This window comes from Sinocyclocheilus anshuiensis, unplaced genomic scaffold (genome assembly GCF_001515605.1).
Source record: "Sinocyclocheilus anshuiensis isolate Anshui unplaced genomic scaffold, SAMN03320099.WGS_v1.1 scaffold735, whole genome shotgun sequence".
NCBI classification, from domain to species: domain Eukaryota; kingdom Metazoa; phylum Chordata; class Actinopteri; order Cypriniformes; family Cyprinidae; genus Sinocyclocheilus; species Sinocyclocheilus anshuiensis.
The window spans coordinates 340765-361081 of record NW_015548245.1 but is presented as its reverse complement, the minus strand read 5'-3'; the positions used below and the strand labels follow the sequence as shown (position 1 = coordinate 361081).

Here is a 20317-nt window from a genome sequence, read left to right as displayed (position 1 = left end):
GCTTGTAACACTCCAAAGAGAAAGGAAAACTTGAAATCGCATCATATGACCCCTTTAACCATTACACTACAACCACCCCATGCAAAATGTAATTTCACAAGAAAGCACTTATTTTTTAAATGTAGGCTATGTTTAAAGTACTAAGCTGGTATGCAGAACCAAGGCAAAAGTGAAGTCTACATTGATAATTACACCAAATATTTTTCCCTACTGAGCATGTACTTCCAGTCATAAATCTCACCACAACCACAGAATCGTTTCCGTCTCTCCCTGTGGCTGATTCATAGAGCTGGTCTAGTGAGAGGGGGGAGAGGAGCATGGGATCACAGAATCCAGGGATCATAACAGAGCGTGTAGTGGGGGGATGCAGCATGGCCAGAGGAAGAGAGACAGATGATGGCAGGAAACAACAGATGAAGAGGTAGAAGTCAAAGCTCCACTCAATTGTAGATTTCATACCACACCAATCCTACAGAAATTAACAACCAGAAAGAAAATAAAATGAGGAAATGAGGTCAACCAAAGTAAGGAGAGGAGTCTAAATATTGGTGAATATCATGGAAAATGTCATGAAGGGGCTTAAATTCCAATAGTGGATACATAAAACCAATTATTTAGTTAATTGTTAGAGAGACTGAACAGCTGAGAAGGGTGTGGTTTAAAAAAGCTCAATAATAATAATAACAATAATTAAATGGACAGTTTTATGTTTTTTTCTGAAGAAACTACACATTTTATTGAGTGAAAAAGAGGACAAATTAGCAAAATCAAAGCAGAAAACTGAACTGTTTAAGATCTCCACAGCAGGGAGTAAGCAAAATTAGGAAATAATATCATGGATCTCTCTTGAATAACAAAAGGCACAGTAAATTGTAATAATTAGCCCCAAGGGTCCTATATGGTGGACAATGGAGCTGTAAGCCAAAGGAATACAGCTGGGTTACACATACCTTTACTAGCGTAGAGAGAGCGCCGCGTATAATAACTATAATGTTTGATCATGCATAAATTTATTTACATATATAGGCTATATGTCATATAGTTTAACCAGTTTTTCAAGCAAAGTCAAATGAGCCTACTGCTATAGGTCAGATTGTGGTTCACGGTGAATAGTGGGATTTCAAGAGCGAAATTAAGTAAGATCTAAGATCTCCCAGTAGTTTGTAGTAACAGCTGGGCCTGACATGGAGAGCATGCAGTGGGTCATGTAGAAAGGAGGGTTAAAACAGACAAAAGGAAAAAAATCTTGAAGGAAAGAAGCATTGTTGTTCGGAAAGACGTCCAGGCAATCTAAGACAAAAAGATATGTAAATTTCTTGATTGAGATATCACTTTGATGGACACTGGAATTGTCATCAAAGCAGTCGTAACATAGCAAACAGGAAAACGGCGAGGGCAATTCAGAGAGTGGCTGTGAAATGTGACAGATTTACACAAAAAATCCACGATGGTTTAGTATAATATCTTGTTTCCATGCTTGGTAGGATTCATTATCTAAGAGACTCTGTTGAATCCTCCTTCCAGCCATCCTCCGCCCTCTGTCTGTAATTAATGCCAGATGTAGAAGTAAAATTAGCATATGTTTCACACATTTCTGCTAATCATTCATACATTTGTGTGAGCGTATACAATATTTATCTATGTAGAAAGTCTGAATAAAGACTATTGTTTTGCTATTGTAACATTTCCTTGGCATAATATTATACTACTCAATTTGAAGCATACAATGAAATTACCATGCAATTATCATTAAATTGGTATATGCAAATTATTCATGACAGCGTGTATTTATTTGGTTTAACAGAGCTTAAGTATTATTTTCGTGTGTTTTCTGTATGCATTGATGAACCACTTTTTCAATGGTTCAAAAAGCACTTGTTTGGGGGAGTTTAGATGGTTTTCCACACAAAAAAAAAAAAAATTAAGCACCTTTCAAACATTTGTCAAGATGCATGTTGGATATGCAAAACTGAAATTAGCATAAAAATAAGCATTTAAATCAAAAGAAAAAACATTCTATACATTTTACAAAATGATTTTATAATTACTCATTTGGCCTATTTTTTTATTATTAATTAATTTTGTGACATTATTTTTTGTAATTTAAGCACAATTTTCTTTCCCATACTCCAAATGACCCCAAAGGTGAAGGTTTAATAAAAAAAAAAATCATGTCTCAATGATGTTACAAAATCTTAATAACCCTAAAATACGTTAGTATAAAAATTTTATACTAATAAAAATTTGTATAAAAATAGGGGTCCGGGTCAACCAATTTCACCCTAAAATCAAAAGAGACAAGAAATTATGTCAAAATAAATGTAAACAATTTAAAAAATAAATGAAAACAAATATATCAGAAATGGGATTTTTTTTTTTTTGGCAAATTCCTACACAATTCTCATTACCGTTATGCAAAAAAAATGAAGGAAAAAAAAATGTTGACCTACTTGTTTGTATATTTGTTGTTTGTTTGATATATTGTTCATTACCATAATACACTTTAATGTGAAAGAAAATTCTATTATTTCAATAGTAAAGTATTTATACATTGTAGTAGCTTTTTGTGCTGTTAATTTTCTATTCTAATGTTAATTCATAAATTGATTATTTTAAATTCAACCTGGACATAATTAATGTAGTACAGTAATGAGAATCTAATGACAATCATAAGAATATGACAAAGCTCAGAAGTAAAACTATAGCTGGATTAATTATGGTGATGAGAACGGCAGAATGTATTTCTCGGTCGGTATGTAGTGTATAATGAAAAATATCTCAAAATGCAATCAGTGGGAAACCAAACCATTCTGTGGAACAGAGCACCTGCAGTCGGTTGGTTTCAACCTGAAGCTTCTCGCCGTGTGCATCTCCAGAGTTTTCCATTTCCAGGTCATCTGAGCATAGAACCCACCTTTTATCTCTGTTTGCTCTACAGCACTGCGCAGTATGAACCCCTAACCTTTTCATGCATTCATCCTCCTCACCGAACTCTCTAATCTCTGATTTACTTCTCTCTTTTCACATCACTAAAAGCCATCTGAGCTCTTCAAAGAAACTCCTCCATGGCTGCTGTACATCACACAGATGTTTGGGGTGCGCTGTGCTGCACTCGTTGACTACCTGCAGTGGAGGGCGAGATCTCTGGTGCATACGGTAGTGATCAGACATGAAACTAGGCCAAGCTTCACAACCCCAAAGCCTCACCAACCCCCATCAATTCAAACAGTGACATCTCTATGACAATCACCGACTGAAGCCTTTCATTCTCAAACAAGAATCTTGATTTATTTTAAGTCTTTGAAATACAGCAGTGACTATGATGATTCTAAAAATTATTGTGTAGCCACATGGAAACATTTTTCTGAAACTCTTCTTCACAGATTGATGTTTTTGGCCCTTTGCCCATGTTCTGGGACTATTTGAGTCGGAGGGGAGGAGAGAGGCAGAACACGAAGTATCTATCTGTTTTGCTTGCCCTGCACATGGTAAACTGACCCCCGCTGACTTTGCTCGATTGGAGGCCAGTCAACGGACACTAAAATGAAGGCACCCACCTTTACAGCACCCTGGGAAAAGGACCATCAACCCAGCATGTTGATTAGTAGCGATACCAATGCTTACCAAATGCCTTGGGTAGATAAGACAAGACCACCTGACCATGCCAGAAACGGTTTCACTACACAAAACCTGCATTTCACCAAAAAAAAGAAAGAAAATGTCTATATATTTGTGACCCTGGACCACAAAACCAGTCTTCAGTCGCTGAGGTATTTGTAGCAATAGCCAAAAATACATTGTATGGGTCAAAATTATTGATTTTTCTTTTATGCCAAAAATCATTATATTAAGTAAAGATCATGTTCCATGAAGATATTTAGTAAATTTCCTACTGTAAATATATGAAAACTTAATTTTTGATTAGTAATATGCATTGCTAAGAACTTCATTTGGACAACTTTAAATGCGATTTTCTCAGTATTTTGATTATTTTGCACCCTCAGATTCCACATTTTCAAATAGTTGTATCTCGGCCAAATATTGTTTACAAACCATACATCAATGGAAAGCTTATTTATTCAGCTTTCATATGATGTATAAATCTCAGTTTCGAAAAATTGACCCTTATGACTGGTTTTGTGGTCCAGGGTTACATTTTATACCATTATTTTACATTTCATTTAGCCTATTTTTGGTTATTAATTATTTTTGAAACATTATTTTTTTATGACAGTTAAGCACATTTCTCACAAATTGTTTCCTAAATGTCAAAAAAGGTTACATTTTACCCCAAAATCAAAAGACAAAAATATATAAATTGTATACAATTATGATATAATAATTCATTTAGCCTATTTTTGATTATTAATTATTATTGTGCCGATATTTTTGTAACAATTAAGCACATTTTTCACAAACGGTTTCCGAAACGGTTTAATTGCAGTCAATCTTGCAGGTTAAAAAAAAAATAAAAATCATAATTCATTTAGCTTATTTTTGATTATTATTTAATTATTATTGTGACCTTATTTTTGTGACAATTAAGCACAGTCCCAAATTGTCATTACCGTAATGTGTGAGTTTTATAACTGAGTTTGTCTGTAATGTCTATTATTGTCAATAATAATTAGATTTATTAGATCACTAATAATTAGATAATTATTGTAATATAGTAAGTGTACATTATGCTAATAAAAGTGTGGGTGGGGTTAATTCAAGACAAAATAATGTCAGAATAATGTTACAAAATCTAAAATGTCAATTCATACAAAATAATTTTATTTATTTATTGGCATCTTTTATCTTATTTTATGTATTTATTCATGCAAAATATTATCGAGTTATGTTCTTGACAAGTTTTCATAAGATTCATTTGCACATCAAAACACTTTTGAGAACTGAAAAATAAAATGGGGCAATGTGGTTGACCTCGGTATTTGTACGTTTTTCCAACCATTTCACACTCAATCTCTCAAGGGTCTCGTAAGATTATATCATGTGTTCCCCTATCTCTGACACACCTGACATTTTTGGATCCCAGCGTTGCACATTTTGCTCGGGCAGCCCCTGCTCTATCACCCACGCATCAGGTACAGTGAGTGTAGCGTACACTTCCTGTTTACAAACCCCAAGCCCTCCAGCTTCCCGCCACACAGACCTGCGGTCGCTCAAGCGCTAACTTAACGTGACACGGTGCGAGATGCAGTATACATTCATTAACCCCTTCGCAATCCAAAGGAAGCCTGTTTGTATACACATCCACATTTGGTAAATGATCTTTTGAAACTTTCTTAACATAAATATGTTGTAAATAAAAGAATAGTTACGCATATATGTGTCTGTGAGGGGTACACTTACGTTAAAGGGATAGTTAAGGCAAAAATTAAAACTTTGTAATTATTTACTCACATTCATGTCATTCTAAATCCGTATAAATGTCTTTTTCTACTTCTTCTGTGGTACACAAAAGAAGAAATTGTTAAAACAACTTAAAGGGATAGTTCACCTTCAGTTGCTGGTCCCCTTTGACTTGCATAGTGTTTTTTTCCCCATTCTATGGAAGTCAATGGGGACCAGCAACTGAAGGTGAACTATCCCTTTAAGTGGCTGCTTACCATAAAATTACAATGGCTGCATCCGAAAACTCTAAAATGCTGCCTTCAGAGGCAGCATTCCAAGGCAGGAAGGCATCAAGGCACGTCCGAATCCAAATTCTGCTTTATTTCCTGTCTCCGGAGGTACCTTCTTCTGTTCGAATTTTGAAGGCAGTATAGATGTATCCTTCGCTGCCTTTGATATCCCACAATCCTGTGCGTTCAATTCCGTGACGGTTGAGAGAAAAAATAAAGATGGCGTGGTCAGTTTGTGTGTAAATGTATATTTCTGACTAACTTTTTGCACACTTTTGATTATTTCAATAGCGAGAAATCAGTATTATAGTAATTAAATATTCGTTTAGTTATCACAAAAACACGTTCTATTTTGCTGTAGATCATTAAACCGTTATGCTGCCTCGGAAGCCTGTCCGAAATCAGATTCATGTGGTGCCTTCGTGCAAAAACACTGCCTGCAAACTCATTGCCTCATACGTTTTCGGATGCAGCCATTGACTGGAGTTTTTAAGCTTCCACTGGGCACCATAAAAGTAGTTCACAAGAACTGTGTGCTATATTCCAAAGCTTCCCAAATCATACGATAGATTTGTGAAAGAAACATACGGAAATTTAAGCCATTATTCACTGATAATCTTCCTTGCCGTTAACCGCAGTGAACGGATTATTGAGTCAGTGGGTTGAACGCGAAAACGAATCTGATCCATGGACGGATCATTCAGACAGGTTTTGTGAACCGAACCAACCGATTCATTCAAAAGAACGGTTTCTTTAACATTCTAAATCTTTCCTTTTGTGTTCCACTGCACGTCATACAGGTTTGGAACGACATGAGGATAAGTAAATAGTGACAAGAATACAAGAATTCGTTTTGAATGAAGTTAACTAACAAGGAGATGCAGAATGTGAAGCAAAGAGCGAAAGAAAGAAGGAGAGATGGATGAGGAGGGTGGAGGGGTGAAGTGGGAGATTGTGGGTGCCGTGGGACTACTTCAGTAACAATAACAGCATGTTTGTGTGTGCCTGTGTGAGCGAGAGTGAGGGAGTGTGAGTGGGGGGTGTTTTCGCTTGCAAAAGTGATGAAATAACATCTCCTCTCCATAACACAGCTGGTGCTGCCATACAGACAGTCATGCTACCTGACCTCTCCGGCATTCTCTATGTCACTGTCTTTCTCAGGAACTCGCCTTCGCCACGATATGCCGTAAAACAAGATGTCTGTTTCGAGGACGTACAGCATAGCCCTACAGTATCCTGTTTATTGTTTAGAAAGTCTTTCAAAGGGCCTTTGGAATGTCAGGGTTCTGGATTCGCTCGTGTAATTTCACCCAGGGCCAAATGTTAGCATTTCTAGCGAATGTTTGGTTGTAGTCATTGAATGACCTGTACACTTTAGTTTTGTTGTGTGATTCCGGATAGGAAATTAGATCTTTGTAGCTTCCATAAAGGATTATATGATTACATATAGGAGTGACTTTTTAATATATATATATTTTTTTGTCTGATTCTTTCATCCTTTTCTCCTCGTTCCCCTCCCCCCTTCTTTGCAGATTAGAATTCATTAGCAATCAAAGAGCCTCCAGAGAGCTCCAGCTCTTAATTACCCACTCATTTGCATTTTTGCATATTAATGACTGCAGAGTTTTGTTGGGGATTTTTGCCGCAGTGGTTTAAAGGTACCTCGCTTCTCAGTCTCTAGGGACCCGAGAGATGTCCAGAGGCGAGGCTTTGGGGCTGCGGTGTGGCCCTGAAAGCATTCTGTGGAACGGGGTTGGGGGGCACTTGCGATACGGGATGTGAGGTTAAGGGGTTAAAGGGTTAAAGGTCAAGGTCCCTAATCAACATATGAAACGGGGGGTTGTCTTGAGCGGCACCAAATTATTGACATATGGAATAGTTACCGACAAATCCGTACTTGAAAAGAGACTAGAGTGATACTATTACCTTTTTCTTTATTTAAATAACCAATGTTTTGGCAAGTGTACTTGAGTGACGATCTATTTCAACCAATTCAAGTGTGATTTTAATGTCATTTGACTCTCAGTAATAATAGGCTGTCAATGAAACTGATTAAGACATATTTTTCTCTTTGAGATATCCCTCCTGGAGTTCATTGTTGGGAAATCTGCAGGGGTTTTATATAGTCCTGTCCTAGCGTGAAATCTCTCTCTCACTGACTCACACACACACTGCAAGAAAAAAAAAAAGAGAGAGAATACAAAGTGGGCCTGCAGATATCTTAAAACAATGTAACAGGCTGCTTCAGGGTTTTCTTTGATCCCGGTGATCCTGTTTCCAACTCAATCTGTTCGGACAGAAAAAACACCCGAGTGAGAAAAACAATGTAACCCCTTCGCCTGCTCTGTTCTGCTTAAATATTAATCACCCCTCAATTCTCTGTTTTCATTTTGTTTCTGTCGTGTCTGGGACATTAGGAGGAGGAGCACACTACCCATAGTCTCAAATAAGTACTTTACCTGAGAGGAGGGAAAATGTATTCACATATTTTACACACAAACGCCCTAATAAAGTCTGGCACAACTATTTTCAGACCCACATGCGATTCATTCCCCCAATATGTTTTATGTGTCTTGAAGTTTTGATATCACGCTAATTTCTGTAATTTTATCACAGTGAGACAACCAAATTCACAGAATTCATAGAAATCACTGCTAATACTGATGTTTGTGTTGTTTTCCTGCCACAAACTGGGACTTTTCTGCACTTTATTGAGGAAGAAGTCATTATAGAATTATTATTTTTTTGTTAAACAAGATATTACAAAAGAAAGAATGTTAAGTGACAAAAGAAGAACATCTAAACTGATTACCTATTAAAGACTAATGCCATGAAAAAAAGTTCAGTTAGGCAAAAAAGGGAAAAATGTAAATATTTCTTTATCTACCAGCTTTTGATGTGTGAGTAATGAAATTAGTGCATGGCACCCAGGGATATGGCAAAACCCAATGTAGTGAAATTATTTAAAATTGAACTCTGTGCTAAGTTTATAATTGGATATTTTAATAAAATAACGCTATTATGATTTCACTGTTAGTAATATTTCATCCAAAATATTAAGACATGCTGCATAACAGGAATGACCCAGTCTGTAAGAATGGCCACAGTTCAAAATCAGATTAATTTATACTTAATTATTTATTGAATAATAATTTTAGACAACCCTATTGTAAATGAAACTCGCTATACACAAAGAACAATGCTGATAATTTGGATATACATCCATAATCACAAGGGACATCTTGAAGAGTTTGTCGAGGGAGAACAGTTAAGGTGTAGTGACAGCTTGTGGTGATGTAATGAACTACATTGACACACTTTTTTTTTAGCGCCGTCTCTGAGCACGCGGTCCGTTGGCCTGAGGTAGGCCTACACAAGAAAGAAATGTAATGGCGAAAAGTGCTCGTCTTGTTGGATATAGGCTACATGACATCGCACGTAAGTGTTTATTTAAAATTAGATTCAACATTGCAAGTATTAGTGATCATCTTAAAGTCTCAGCACCAAATTATTTTTCTCTTAATCTAGCGATTTCACGAATTTGTCATCAGACCGCTACCTATTTTCAGAATTGGCGCGAAATGACTGTTAATTAGCCTACAGTATCATTGTTCACTATTGTATAGAATTCTCTCAGCTTTGGTAAACTTTTGTAAATATAGGCTAGTGGCTTATAGCTGGTCTGAGCTGGTAATTAACTAGTCTACAATGGTTATTAGCTGGCTGACCAGCTACCAGCTTCTATAAACTAGCCTCACTATCTTAAACTAGTTGGACCACCTTGTAAATTGCTGACCAAGATGCTCTACCAGATACTGACCACTTTAAACCAGCTACCAGCTTACAGAATGGCACGATTTGGCTGTAGCCACAATGTATTCAAAAGAACAGTATAATTGCAAGTGTTATATTTAATTTGTACACCAGTTATATAATCAAATTAATCCTTGATATATGAAAGTATAATATGTTTCAAATGACGGAGGCTCATGTGAGAAGCAAGCTTTTTACTCTGCATAAGAGTAATCTTATGGGGAATGCCAAGTTGAGATCATATGACCTGCCAAATAGTGCTAACTTTATCTTGGTAACCTCCCTATTATCAGACACTTTAATTTGAGGAATAAATAAATATACCTGCAAATACAGCCTCAGCAGGCTAAAACTTATAAAACAACAAGTGATGTTGCATTCACACTGATAGGTGTCAGTATTAAGTTCAAGATCTCAGTTTAAACAAAAGATCAAGAAAAAAAAGATGAAGTACAAGTTTGTTTACTCTGAAATTGCAAACAACTTACATTCACAACTGAAAAAAATAAAATAAATTAAAATTTTCAACTACTGATCTCCCAGCCTGGTAAGGCTAGTCTTTTGGCTGGTTTTAGAGGGATTTTGGGCACTTTTCAGATGGCCTCTTAACTAAACTTCAGCTTGGCCAGGCTGGAAGACCATCTTAAGAAACTGACAGGTTTTAAGAAGTGTTTTTCCAGCAGGGTTGAGACAGCTTCCTTTTCATTTCAATCATATACACATCCATAGACATATTAAACCTGTATTAAATACTTGTTCTTTTAGAAAAAATATAGCATACAAAGACAGGGAGGTTGTAAACATTCTGTTTTTAATAGAAATGTCTTATTTCTTAAACGTCAGACATTTCTGGATATAGTTTGTAAAAATAAAATGAAACAAAAAAGAAAAAGAATAAAATGACAAAGGAAAACAACATGGAATTGTTTGATTTAGACGATGTAGATTTAGTGGTCTCATATACAATACAAATTCTTTTCATCGCCAAAAGTGCAAGTTCTCCCAAATTCTCCTGTACATCTCAATAGCTTCAACACACACTGACAGACAATGGAAAGGAACAGGACTTGCATTAAAAAAAAAAAAAAAAAGGGTTTCTGCTGTCCAAGCCTGAGACACTGGGAATTTTCCGCCGCCCCAAAGTTAACATAAGTGTTTAAAAGTGCCCCGAAAGCCTGAAAATTAATTATTGTTTTCTGTGCAGAGCTTGTGTCCATTCAGCTGATTACCCACATAATGAATTAAGCATACAGATTTGATGCAAGAAATGTGAAACGTACAAGAGATGTTGGCTTGGAATAGAGTATATAATGAGTCCCTTATAAACTCTTAAACTTTATGCAAAAACATTATGGAAAATATATTTTACCGTCTTAACAACAGAGAAGGAAAGTAGATATCATATATTGTCCATATGCAGGAAAGTTGTATAATGGTCCAAACCTGACTGCATTGGACAGGGTTGCAATTTGCATATCTGCAGCCTTTTAGTGGACATTGTTTGGCATAGTTACGCCCTAACAATACCAATAATCTAGATCTACTCTCTTATAAATTCTGTATTTGTCTATGAAGCATATTGCAGAACAATTGAAACTCAAGAAGAAATGTCCTTTAAGCAAAAGTGAAGTCCTTTGTAATGAGATTTGGGTTTAAAGGTGCAAAACCGTTAAAAGAAAACATGTATGACAACTTGAACATATGCCATTCCTTGTTTCGTGTGTTTTTCCAGAGATGTGTGTGGTACGGGGCGGCAGTTCAAATGGACTTCAACCCAAATATATTGCATGTTCAAGTTTCTTTTCTTTTCATGTAGTTTTTGCATTTAAATAAATCATTACATCCACAATGAGATAACAAAAAATTGCATTAACAAGATGAAAAACAACAATAACGACAACAGTAATAATCAAAGGAGACAGCACACAATATTCTGGATGGCCTTTCGCAAAGTGCTTTTTTGTTACAATCACAGAACTGCTATCAGCTTGATGGGTTTGTGAAGCCCAACACACTTTCTTCCCTGCACATTCTGGGTAGAGGAAAAGAGAAAAACTTTTAAGAAAGTCCTTTAAGACTTAAGAAACCACCTCTTTTCCCATCTACCTGCATCTGTTCGTTCTAACAGCTATTAAGAGGAAGTTATGGAATGCATCCTTGACTTGTTGAAGACCTCAGACTTGATGTCTCCATCCCACAATTCACCGCTGTCTTGGCCTCATTCTGAGACATTACACCACTCTAGAATGTTAAAACATAAAAAAACCCAAAAACTTTTAGCCTTTTTTTTTCTACACTAAAAAGAATGTACAGTTATTAGGCAAAACAAAAATGAGGGTATTGTAGTCACATGGGTAGTTGGCTTTTCGATGTCTTCATAACTCATAATATATATTCAGTTGGTGTACTCGGTACAATAAAGCTTTGATTACACAGAAGGCAAAATTTGAGCTTAAACCAAACAACAAAAATGGACATGGACTGCCATGATTATTTAACCTGAGAAGCATAAACAATGGCCCATAATCCCAAAATCCCCCTGCCTCCCACCACAACCTCTGACATCTGCTCTCCAGAACATCTCCTTAATCAGTGAAACATAACCAGCTGAGGCAGTCAAAGTCGTAGATGGCTATAAATTCCTTAGGTACACAAATGGCACAGCAATATCTGACAAGGCTCTCCAAACCCCCCTTATAAGACATAGTTCCCCTGGCCAAACTGCACAAAAATGCTACCCACCCTCCCCAATCTGTGCAAACTAGTACCCACCGCCCATGAGCCGCTCCTTGTGCAACATGCCCGCTTGGGCATCAAACAGCAGTGGATCAGGTGAGAACAACTGTGCGAATCTTGCCATGCATTATGTCATCCTCAGCTAGTTGTGCTTCGACCCAGCCAGAACATCTAAAATTGTAATAAGATTATCCTCCATGATTATTACGGTTATCACTGTCATTGTAGTCTTTAATGCTTTTTGACATCCTGTCCAATAAATGAAACAAAGACACAAATAGATTAATATTTGGATATTACATACATGGTGCTTTTAAAGTCATGGAAATGTTTTTTAGACACGTTCTCGCTGTAGTGTCTGTCAGTGGAGTCACGATTGGGGCGGAAGCAATAAACAGCGCTAAATGGAAGATGACAGAATCTCCTCACTGCAATCAACTTTTTACGAGGAGAAAATTTTAACGTTGTATTTACAAGGTGAGGTGTATTAGACAATCTCTGGACAAAGATCTTATGCAACCTTTTGGTTCTAAGAAATGTCCACAATAAAACAGATTCCAACCAACAAGTATTCAAGAATCATTTCTGAAGCTGGAATGGAAGCCACCTTTTGAAGAATCCTCCCAATCTCCTTTTAAGTTAAGGCACATTCTCTCCAAAATCCTTCTTCACTTGTCAAGCTTCAAGACTCTGCCCCTGACTCATTTTGGACCCACTGAACAAAGCTTATGCCCCCCTCCAGATCAAGCCAATGAGTCGGTGCGAACTCACCAAGACCTCTAATAACTCCACCAAACTGCTACACAGACACAGACACCAAGAATAGTCTTTTCGTAATCCTAGTCTTTCCCTACTTTGGTTTTCAAAGAGTTAATTGCAGATGTAAGTATAGGGAAGTGAAGTGGAGATTAAACAGACTCTGTGTTCACAAAAACTGAAAGGCCTTGCCCGGTTCTCCAGTCCCCCTCCTCCAAGGACAAGGACATGAGTGACTTTTAGTGCAAAAAATCTTTCTCAGCTAAAGCACTATTTCCAGTGCTATCAGGCTTTGTACCTCCCTTCCCCTCCCACCCACCTAACCCTCCCTATTATCCACCACCATTTAACCCTAAACCCCACAAACACAGCTGGCATTATCTTTGCTAGAAAACAAACAAGCTGCAGCAACACATTTTACAATAAAACAAATGAAAGCATTGCAAGTTTAAAACTCTCACACTCAATATCACAGAAAAAAAAAACAATAGACAGAAAGGGGACTCAAGTAGGCTTTTCCACAACAATTCCACTCCAACTTCTGCTTCTATAATGAGGGAGAATAAATTTGGGTCGTGGCAGGAGTACAAATACATCCAAAAACAAATCTAAAAGCTACCGTGATCTTCTTATGGAATGAATGCAGGCGATGAGTGAAACAGTTGATAAGAGATGGTCTAGGTCAATATGTTACCACACACCCTTGCAGGCATGTGATGCATTATTAACTGTGTTTTGGGGTGTGAAAAACAAAAGCTCTCACACTGGAATTTCCAAAAATATTATTTCAGCCATGTCGTCCAGTCACACAAAATCTTCCTTCGTAACTTACAGTAGTGTGATGCTTAGGGTGTGACCTTCAACAACAAATTTAAAGTGAACACTACTTAACCAGCGAAACAAACTAAACAGGAGTATGTAGTTGTAGATAATTGTCATAAATCCCTGCAGATGCTGCCACACCTTACACTCTTCTGTGTTAAGACAAAATAGAGAACTTTTCAATCAACTTTAAGTGCAATTAATCATTATGCTTTCATATTATCCTTTGTTACTCTTTCATCAACAATTTTAACAAAATCTTCACCCTGTCCTTTCTCTTGAGTGACTGCGCTTTTTTTGGCAGCTCGGTGTCAAGACCTAAACAAAATCAACACTTATGAACAAGCCAAAATAATAATAATTACTATTTAAAAAAAGAGGAAGTATAAGTATATAAGAGTTAAGTATCACCACTTGGATGGGCCTTTTTGTTTAGCACATCTGCTCTTTTACTTGAAAGTACCCGTTTCTTTTGACTTAAAAGTGCCCTTCTCAGTAACAAAGTGCATTCAAATCTTGCTTCTTTCTTATTAAGGTGCGAAAGGCCGATAAACAGGGTACAGCACTGCAGAAGGAATGATGCCACAAAATTGCATCTTCTAATTCACCCTGAAACAAAACTGTGCATCCACGGCTGTAACCACTGCAATTGTACACACCGAGATCCACTTGAAAGGATCACAAACTGCTTTTAGAATGCATGCGCCTAGGAATTTTCTTTCAAATGTGCCACTTTATCAGCTATAAAAGGCTCCACCTTAGTCAAGTCTTGTCCTCATACATGCCTTATTTAAATGGGAGTCCTAACTTAACCAAAGCACCCACTCTGCTGGATTTTGGGGAGAGCCTGTCTCAACGTGCCCACAAAGTGCCTGCTGATGCTCCAGGCCCCTCTCAGTTAGTAATCCTGCTCTGATGTGGCCATAGGATGTTGCTGCACCCTGCCTCACCAGTGCAAGGAACCACATATTACTTTAAAATAAAGGTCTCAGTTTTCAGGACACTTTCTTTCAAAACTTCGGCCAGTCATTTTTTCATTGTGAAAAAAGTGATAAAGTTTGTATTACTGATCCCATTTTGTATCTATATACATTTCATTCATTAATGATGCTCACATTTCACACACTAAAAACTGGACCCTCCTTCTTACGCTGCTACAGCGGGGTGCTTATTTGGAATTGGACATTAATTTATTGCTCATCTTATCGCTCAGGTTGTTTCAGATTTTTTTTCTGTGGTCCCTTGGGCTAAGAAATTGAATAAGCACTTTGTATCTCCCCAACCCAAACTGTCTCTTTAAATATTATATTTCTCTATCTCTGTTGGATATCTTTAGTAAAGCTGTGCAAATGCATAAAAAAGGTGCTCACTCTTTATCTCTCCTTCTGTCACTGAAACAAACAAACAAATAAAAGATTCCCTGCTTAAGTTGTTCACCAGCCGTTTGTATAAAAGCGGTGCCCTCACTCATCTGTTGCATACAGTTTCACCCTCCTGCAGAAAGACTCAAAATGAAGCACATTATCACAATTCATACATTGGGTGGAAACCTCTGGGTTCCATTAAGTGCAGCTTAGGAAAAAATGGGTTTCTCAATTATAATGCTCTAAAACATCAAACAGCGTATTTCCCTCTGCAAACTTAACGCAGTGAGAAACCTGGAGTGAAGCTGAAGGATGATGTAACCCTATATATCTGCAATATGTGTCTTATAAAGGGTCTCATAAGATTACAACCTAATATATACACACGTATACAAATATAAAGTGTCAAGTACCTAAACTAGTCAACTCAAAGGACAAAAGAAAAATCAAATGACAAAATATTAAGACAATCCCAAAAATAAGAGAGAATATAATGCAAGTAAGACTGCCAATAAGGAAAAGCAGGCATGTGAGGGGTTAGATTTAACATGATTGTGTCCAGTGGCAATCAGATGAAGATAGTGCTTTAGAAACACAGGACCTCATCCCTTGTTTTACCCTCTCTCCCTGTCAGAAACAAATTAACGAAATCTCCCCATGTAGATTCGACTCAAAACGGTAACCTGTTACACCACGAAAAGATAAACTCTCAAAAACATCTTTTATAGAGAAAGTAACACTTTAAATCAAACCCCTGTCCAATTCTTTCTGGAACATTTAGAAAAAAGGTGCTGCATCAGAATATTGCATATATTGCAATCTGAGACAATATAATTTTTTATAGTGTATGTACATGTTGCTCATTGCATTAGAAAAAGAGATCTATTGGTTGCATTGATCACATCTTAGACCATTCATAGCTAACCTGTTGAAGCAGAGTCAGCCTGGTGTTTGACACCTTACTTTTTAAGACAAGGCCATGTAGATGCAACCCAGAGATGAGGAACTTGTTTAATCTGCATAGTAGCTTTTTCTCGTACACACATGGCTACGCCATTATAACAGACCAGTAAATTGGTGGTTAAGTCTCTATGTGGAATGCAGAAGCTAAAAAAAAAGGAGGAAAAAGAAACTAGAAGATTAGATTTGAGTGCCACCCTGATTTGTTTTTTAAAGAGGACCATGTAGTTTTAAGTTTTTTTTTTGGTTTGTTTTTTTTTCTCTTATTTTTCTGTTTCATTCTTCCTCTTGTTTTTGAGTGAAGCCCTCTCTGAAGAAGTTTATTCATGTTGTTGCAGAGTTCCTTTGTCCCGAGGTCAAATCTTCACTACCTTCCCCATCGGCAACCGGACTGTGCGTGTGACTACCGTGATTTTCCTCCATGACTGATGTTCCGGTGCCCCTGTCCGGATGCCGCTGACCTCTCTCAATGTCTGCTTCTGGGCCATGAAGTTCCATAGGACCTTCCAGGAGCTCAGAATCTCGTATGCGTGGCTTGCGGCCTCGACGGGAAGGGATGCCGTTGCAGCCATCTTTCTTGAGATGGCGGTGGAGATGGTCTGAGCGCACAAAGGTTTTAAAACAGCTGGAGCACTGGTAGGGGCGCAAGCCTGTGTGCACACGCATGTGATTCTTCAGGTCGTAGTTGTGGGCAAAGGCGGCACCACACTGAGTACACAGGTAAGGCTTCTCTCCTGTATGCTTGCGCATGTGAACCTTTAGCTTGTCCTGCCTGAAAAAGAGCATACAAAAACTTCTGATGAGCCATTACCCATGGGTTTGTGCGAATTAAATTAACAGTAGCACTTTATTTTACATTCCTGTTCCGCATGTACTATTTACTTGTTATAGTAATTACAATAACTGGGTATGAACCCTGAACCTACTCCTAAGCCTACCCTAACCCATGTAGTTACCTTATTTCATCCAGTACTTTCTTAGGTAAGTACACTGTAAGTTCAGGTAAGTGCACATACTCTAAAATAAAGTGCAACTGAATTAACAATGAAAGACTCAACAGCAATTCAAGGTTAGAAAATTAACAAAACAATACCATGATAGACGAGTACATGCCTAATACACTTTATATACTTATAATTCCTTAAAATGCCCACTCCCAAATTACTTGATGTGCCAGAAAGACAATTTATGACAGTGGGGTGAGTCACTAACTACTACTACTAATGGCGCTTTTCCACTGCGTGGTACGACTCGGCTCGGTACGGCTCAGTACGGTACGGCACGGCTCGGTTCGGCTCGGTTTGCGTTTCCACTGCAGTTTAGTATCGCTTTAGAGTGGGTGGGATTATTCACATGTCATTATAGTTGCGCCGCCTCTACTGCCGCGACTCCTAAAAAACTTTTTCATTCCGCGTCGCCCCATCAAGCTCTCACTGGATCCGCTCCTCTGCTATCAACGAGAGCAACGTCTGTACTTCCTCAACAGGGGGAACAGCCACTTTTTGGTTGTTAAAAAAAGGTGCGCTCGTTCAAAACAGTTGCATTTGATCCTTCGCTGGCTGTGCTGATTTAAATCTAGCGGTTCTTTTGTGTTTGTGTCGCAAGTTCAGTGACGCAGGTAGTGACGATTCTCTCCGGCCAATCCGTGATCAGCAGAGTTTACACGTCACGTTTTGGTAACGGTACGGTTCGCTTGGAACCCCAACCGAAGTGGTACTAAAAAAAGTACCAGGTACCAGGTACTGTACCCAGTGGAAAACCCCCCAAAAGTGAACCGTACCAAGCCGTACCGTGCCGTACCATGCAGTGGAAAAGCGCCATAAGACACACCGGTAAGGTTAGCCACACAGATCATTAGCAAAGGCAAACATGCACACATATATTACATAAAACTACATATAAACACAAAAATATAAGGATGTAAATACATATATCTGTCTGTTCTTGCACATCAAAGACAACGTGTATTCTCAAAAGGAGTCTGACCTCCTTATCTTTACTTTTAAGAGTAAAGTCAAGTTTATTTTTCATTCTTCTGTGCTGAAAGCACCCAAGGTCATATGAGGAAAAGAGCCATAAAGTTCACAGCTTTATCACCATAATTTGTTTTTAGGCCAATGAGGCACTGAAGGGCTCAATGTTCAGTTCAGAGTCATAGTGGACCCTAAGCTTCCAAAAAAGAGCCATTTTAAAATGGTGAATGTGTTATAAGATTTACAAGCAAAATTTAAAATCTTCAGTGGCAGCCGAGTTAAACTGAGGAGAGATTTTAGTTTATGGGAAGAAACCAATGTAAGATCGAAAATCAAAAGGTGTGCTGGGTTGAGGAACAGGTTTGGAAGAATGTGGTTTAACCTTTAATGTCTTTCCTCAATTGTCCAAACATTTCAAAGCACCATTAACAGTGTATAAAATATAACAATTGTGTAACTAAATTTTGCACTGTATATTTTATAAATGTTCATCTAACAAAACTAACTTTCGTGTTTGTCATCAGTTTATACAGATTTCTGACACATAGGGCTGGGTATCGAGTTCGATACTTTTTAGGCACCGACCGAATTGCCTCGATACCATCGAGTATCGAAAAACGTCTCGTCGTTCGGTACCAAATTTCGGTACCTAAGGGGTTAATCTCATTAGCGTCAGTGAGCCAATAAGCCTGCAGCACTAGCCGGTGTGTTCGACTAGAAGAGGTGTGGCGCAGATCGATCAGTGTTTGACATCCGCGAGAGCGATTCGAAAGCGCACAGAGCAGTCTGCTCTCTTTAGCTCTCGTGGTACTGTAATACACCGATCGGTCTGCACAGTCGGTCCGCGTCAAGTCGAACACACCTACTAGTTTACACCGGTTACACTCAGAGATGTGGCGCACACGTGAGGCTGTAGTGCGAATGCGTCCCAGCCCCCTTAGATGTAAGGCTACATTTACACTGGTGCGTTTGTTTTAAAATGAAAACGATCTCCGACAAGCGACAGACCGGTCAATCATTTCCAATGGAGAGTAGCGCGGGAGCTGCGTGGAGTTCCGATCATATGCAGATGTCTGTTCATACTAACGTTACACGACCGAAAGCGCGTTATGTGACCATCCATGCAAACTATAAATAAAATAAGACAATAAATACAATTTATATTCCACTTTTACTCAAAACTCACTTTAAACCACCATCAAGTGTTTGCAATAACTTCCGATTGCCGTCTAATGTGTGTTTTGGCCATATAATGTTGCTGAAATTAAATATGTTATTACCTCTGAGTCAGAACAGCGATCATGGAAGAGAGAACACAGGCAGACAGCGCTGGAAGCTGCTAATGCTCATCAGTAAATCAGTGGAAAAAAATTGAAATCATGATTCTGTCTGAGCTATGCGTTTTAAAACGAACACGCACTAGTGTAAATGTAGCCTAACAGATGTGTAAACTGAAGACAATTTGAGCTTTATTAAAACTATTTTGCACTGATTTATTGTGCAAATAAATTTATGTGGTTACATTTTGTTCCTTTGTGCAGTGGCTCAGGAGATGAGTCTTTGAGTTTGTATAAACATCAACAAGCTAAAAATAAAACCAAAGTTTTTTTTTTTTTTTTTTAGATAATGTAATCTTGTTAAAATTGATTTTATAAAATTGGTATCGAAAAAAGTATCGTTCAGGAACCGGTCTCGAAGTCAAGGTATCGATATAGAACATTTTTGAACGATACCCAGCCCTACTGACACACCACCTGAGGCAAACTGGTCTGAATGGCTAAAGTGTAGGCTTTCTTCAACAAGAGACAGCATACTGTCAAAGTGTATTGTTTTGCACCAATAAGGGAGCTATAGTGTGGTGTCAAATGCAAGGCCCTCTGTTGTAAGACTCTGCTCTCATCTTACCCTTCTTTGTCCCTCCCCCTAAGCTTGTGACTGGGGCAGAGTACAGCTAAACAAACTAGGGTGGTTGACCCATCCAGAATACTGGAGGCTTACAGAACACACATACGCACCCACATGCGTCCATGGACAGACACACACACCCGAGAATGTAAACACAGACATGTGCACACGCTAACGCCTACTTGTGTATTTAAACATGTTTGAATGTATCTGGAGATTCTCTCACTCATAATTTCTAATCTTTCCTCCACTTTCGCATACATTCACCAAAATACAGATATATACATACACACCTGTCAGAAAATGTGTTTTCTCACACACACACACAGGTTTGTTTTTGTGAAAAGTGGGGACATCC

General features: G+C 38.0%; 1 protein-coding gene across 1 annotated transcript in view; it reads right to left on the bottom strand.

Moving 5' to 3' along the window:
• Positions 1-16372: 16372 nt before the first annotated feature.
• The window catches only part of LOC107655166 (zinc finger and BTB domain-containing protein 7A-like), a 10513-nt gene continuing 6568 nt past the window's right edge, over positions 16373-20317 (bottom strand). The window contains exon 5 of the mRNA XM_016442589.1: positions 16373-16853. Within this exon, the coding sequence (XP_016298075.1) occupies positions 16406-16853 (448 nt within the window). The 3' untranslated portion in view covers positions 16373-16405. The remainder of the gene's footprint in view (positions 16854-20317) is intronic.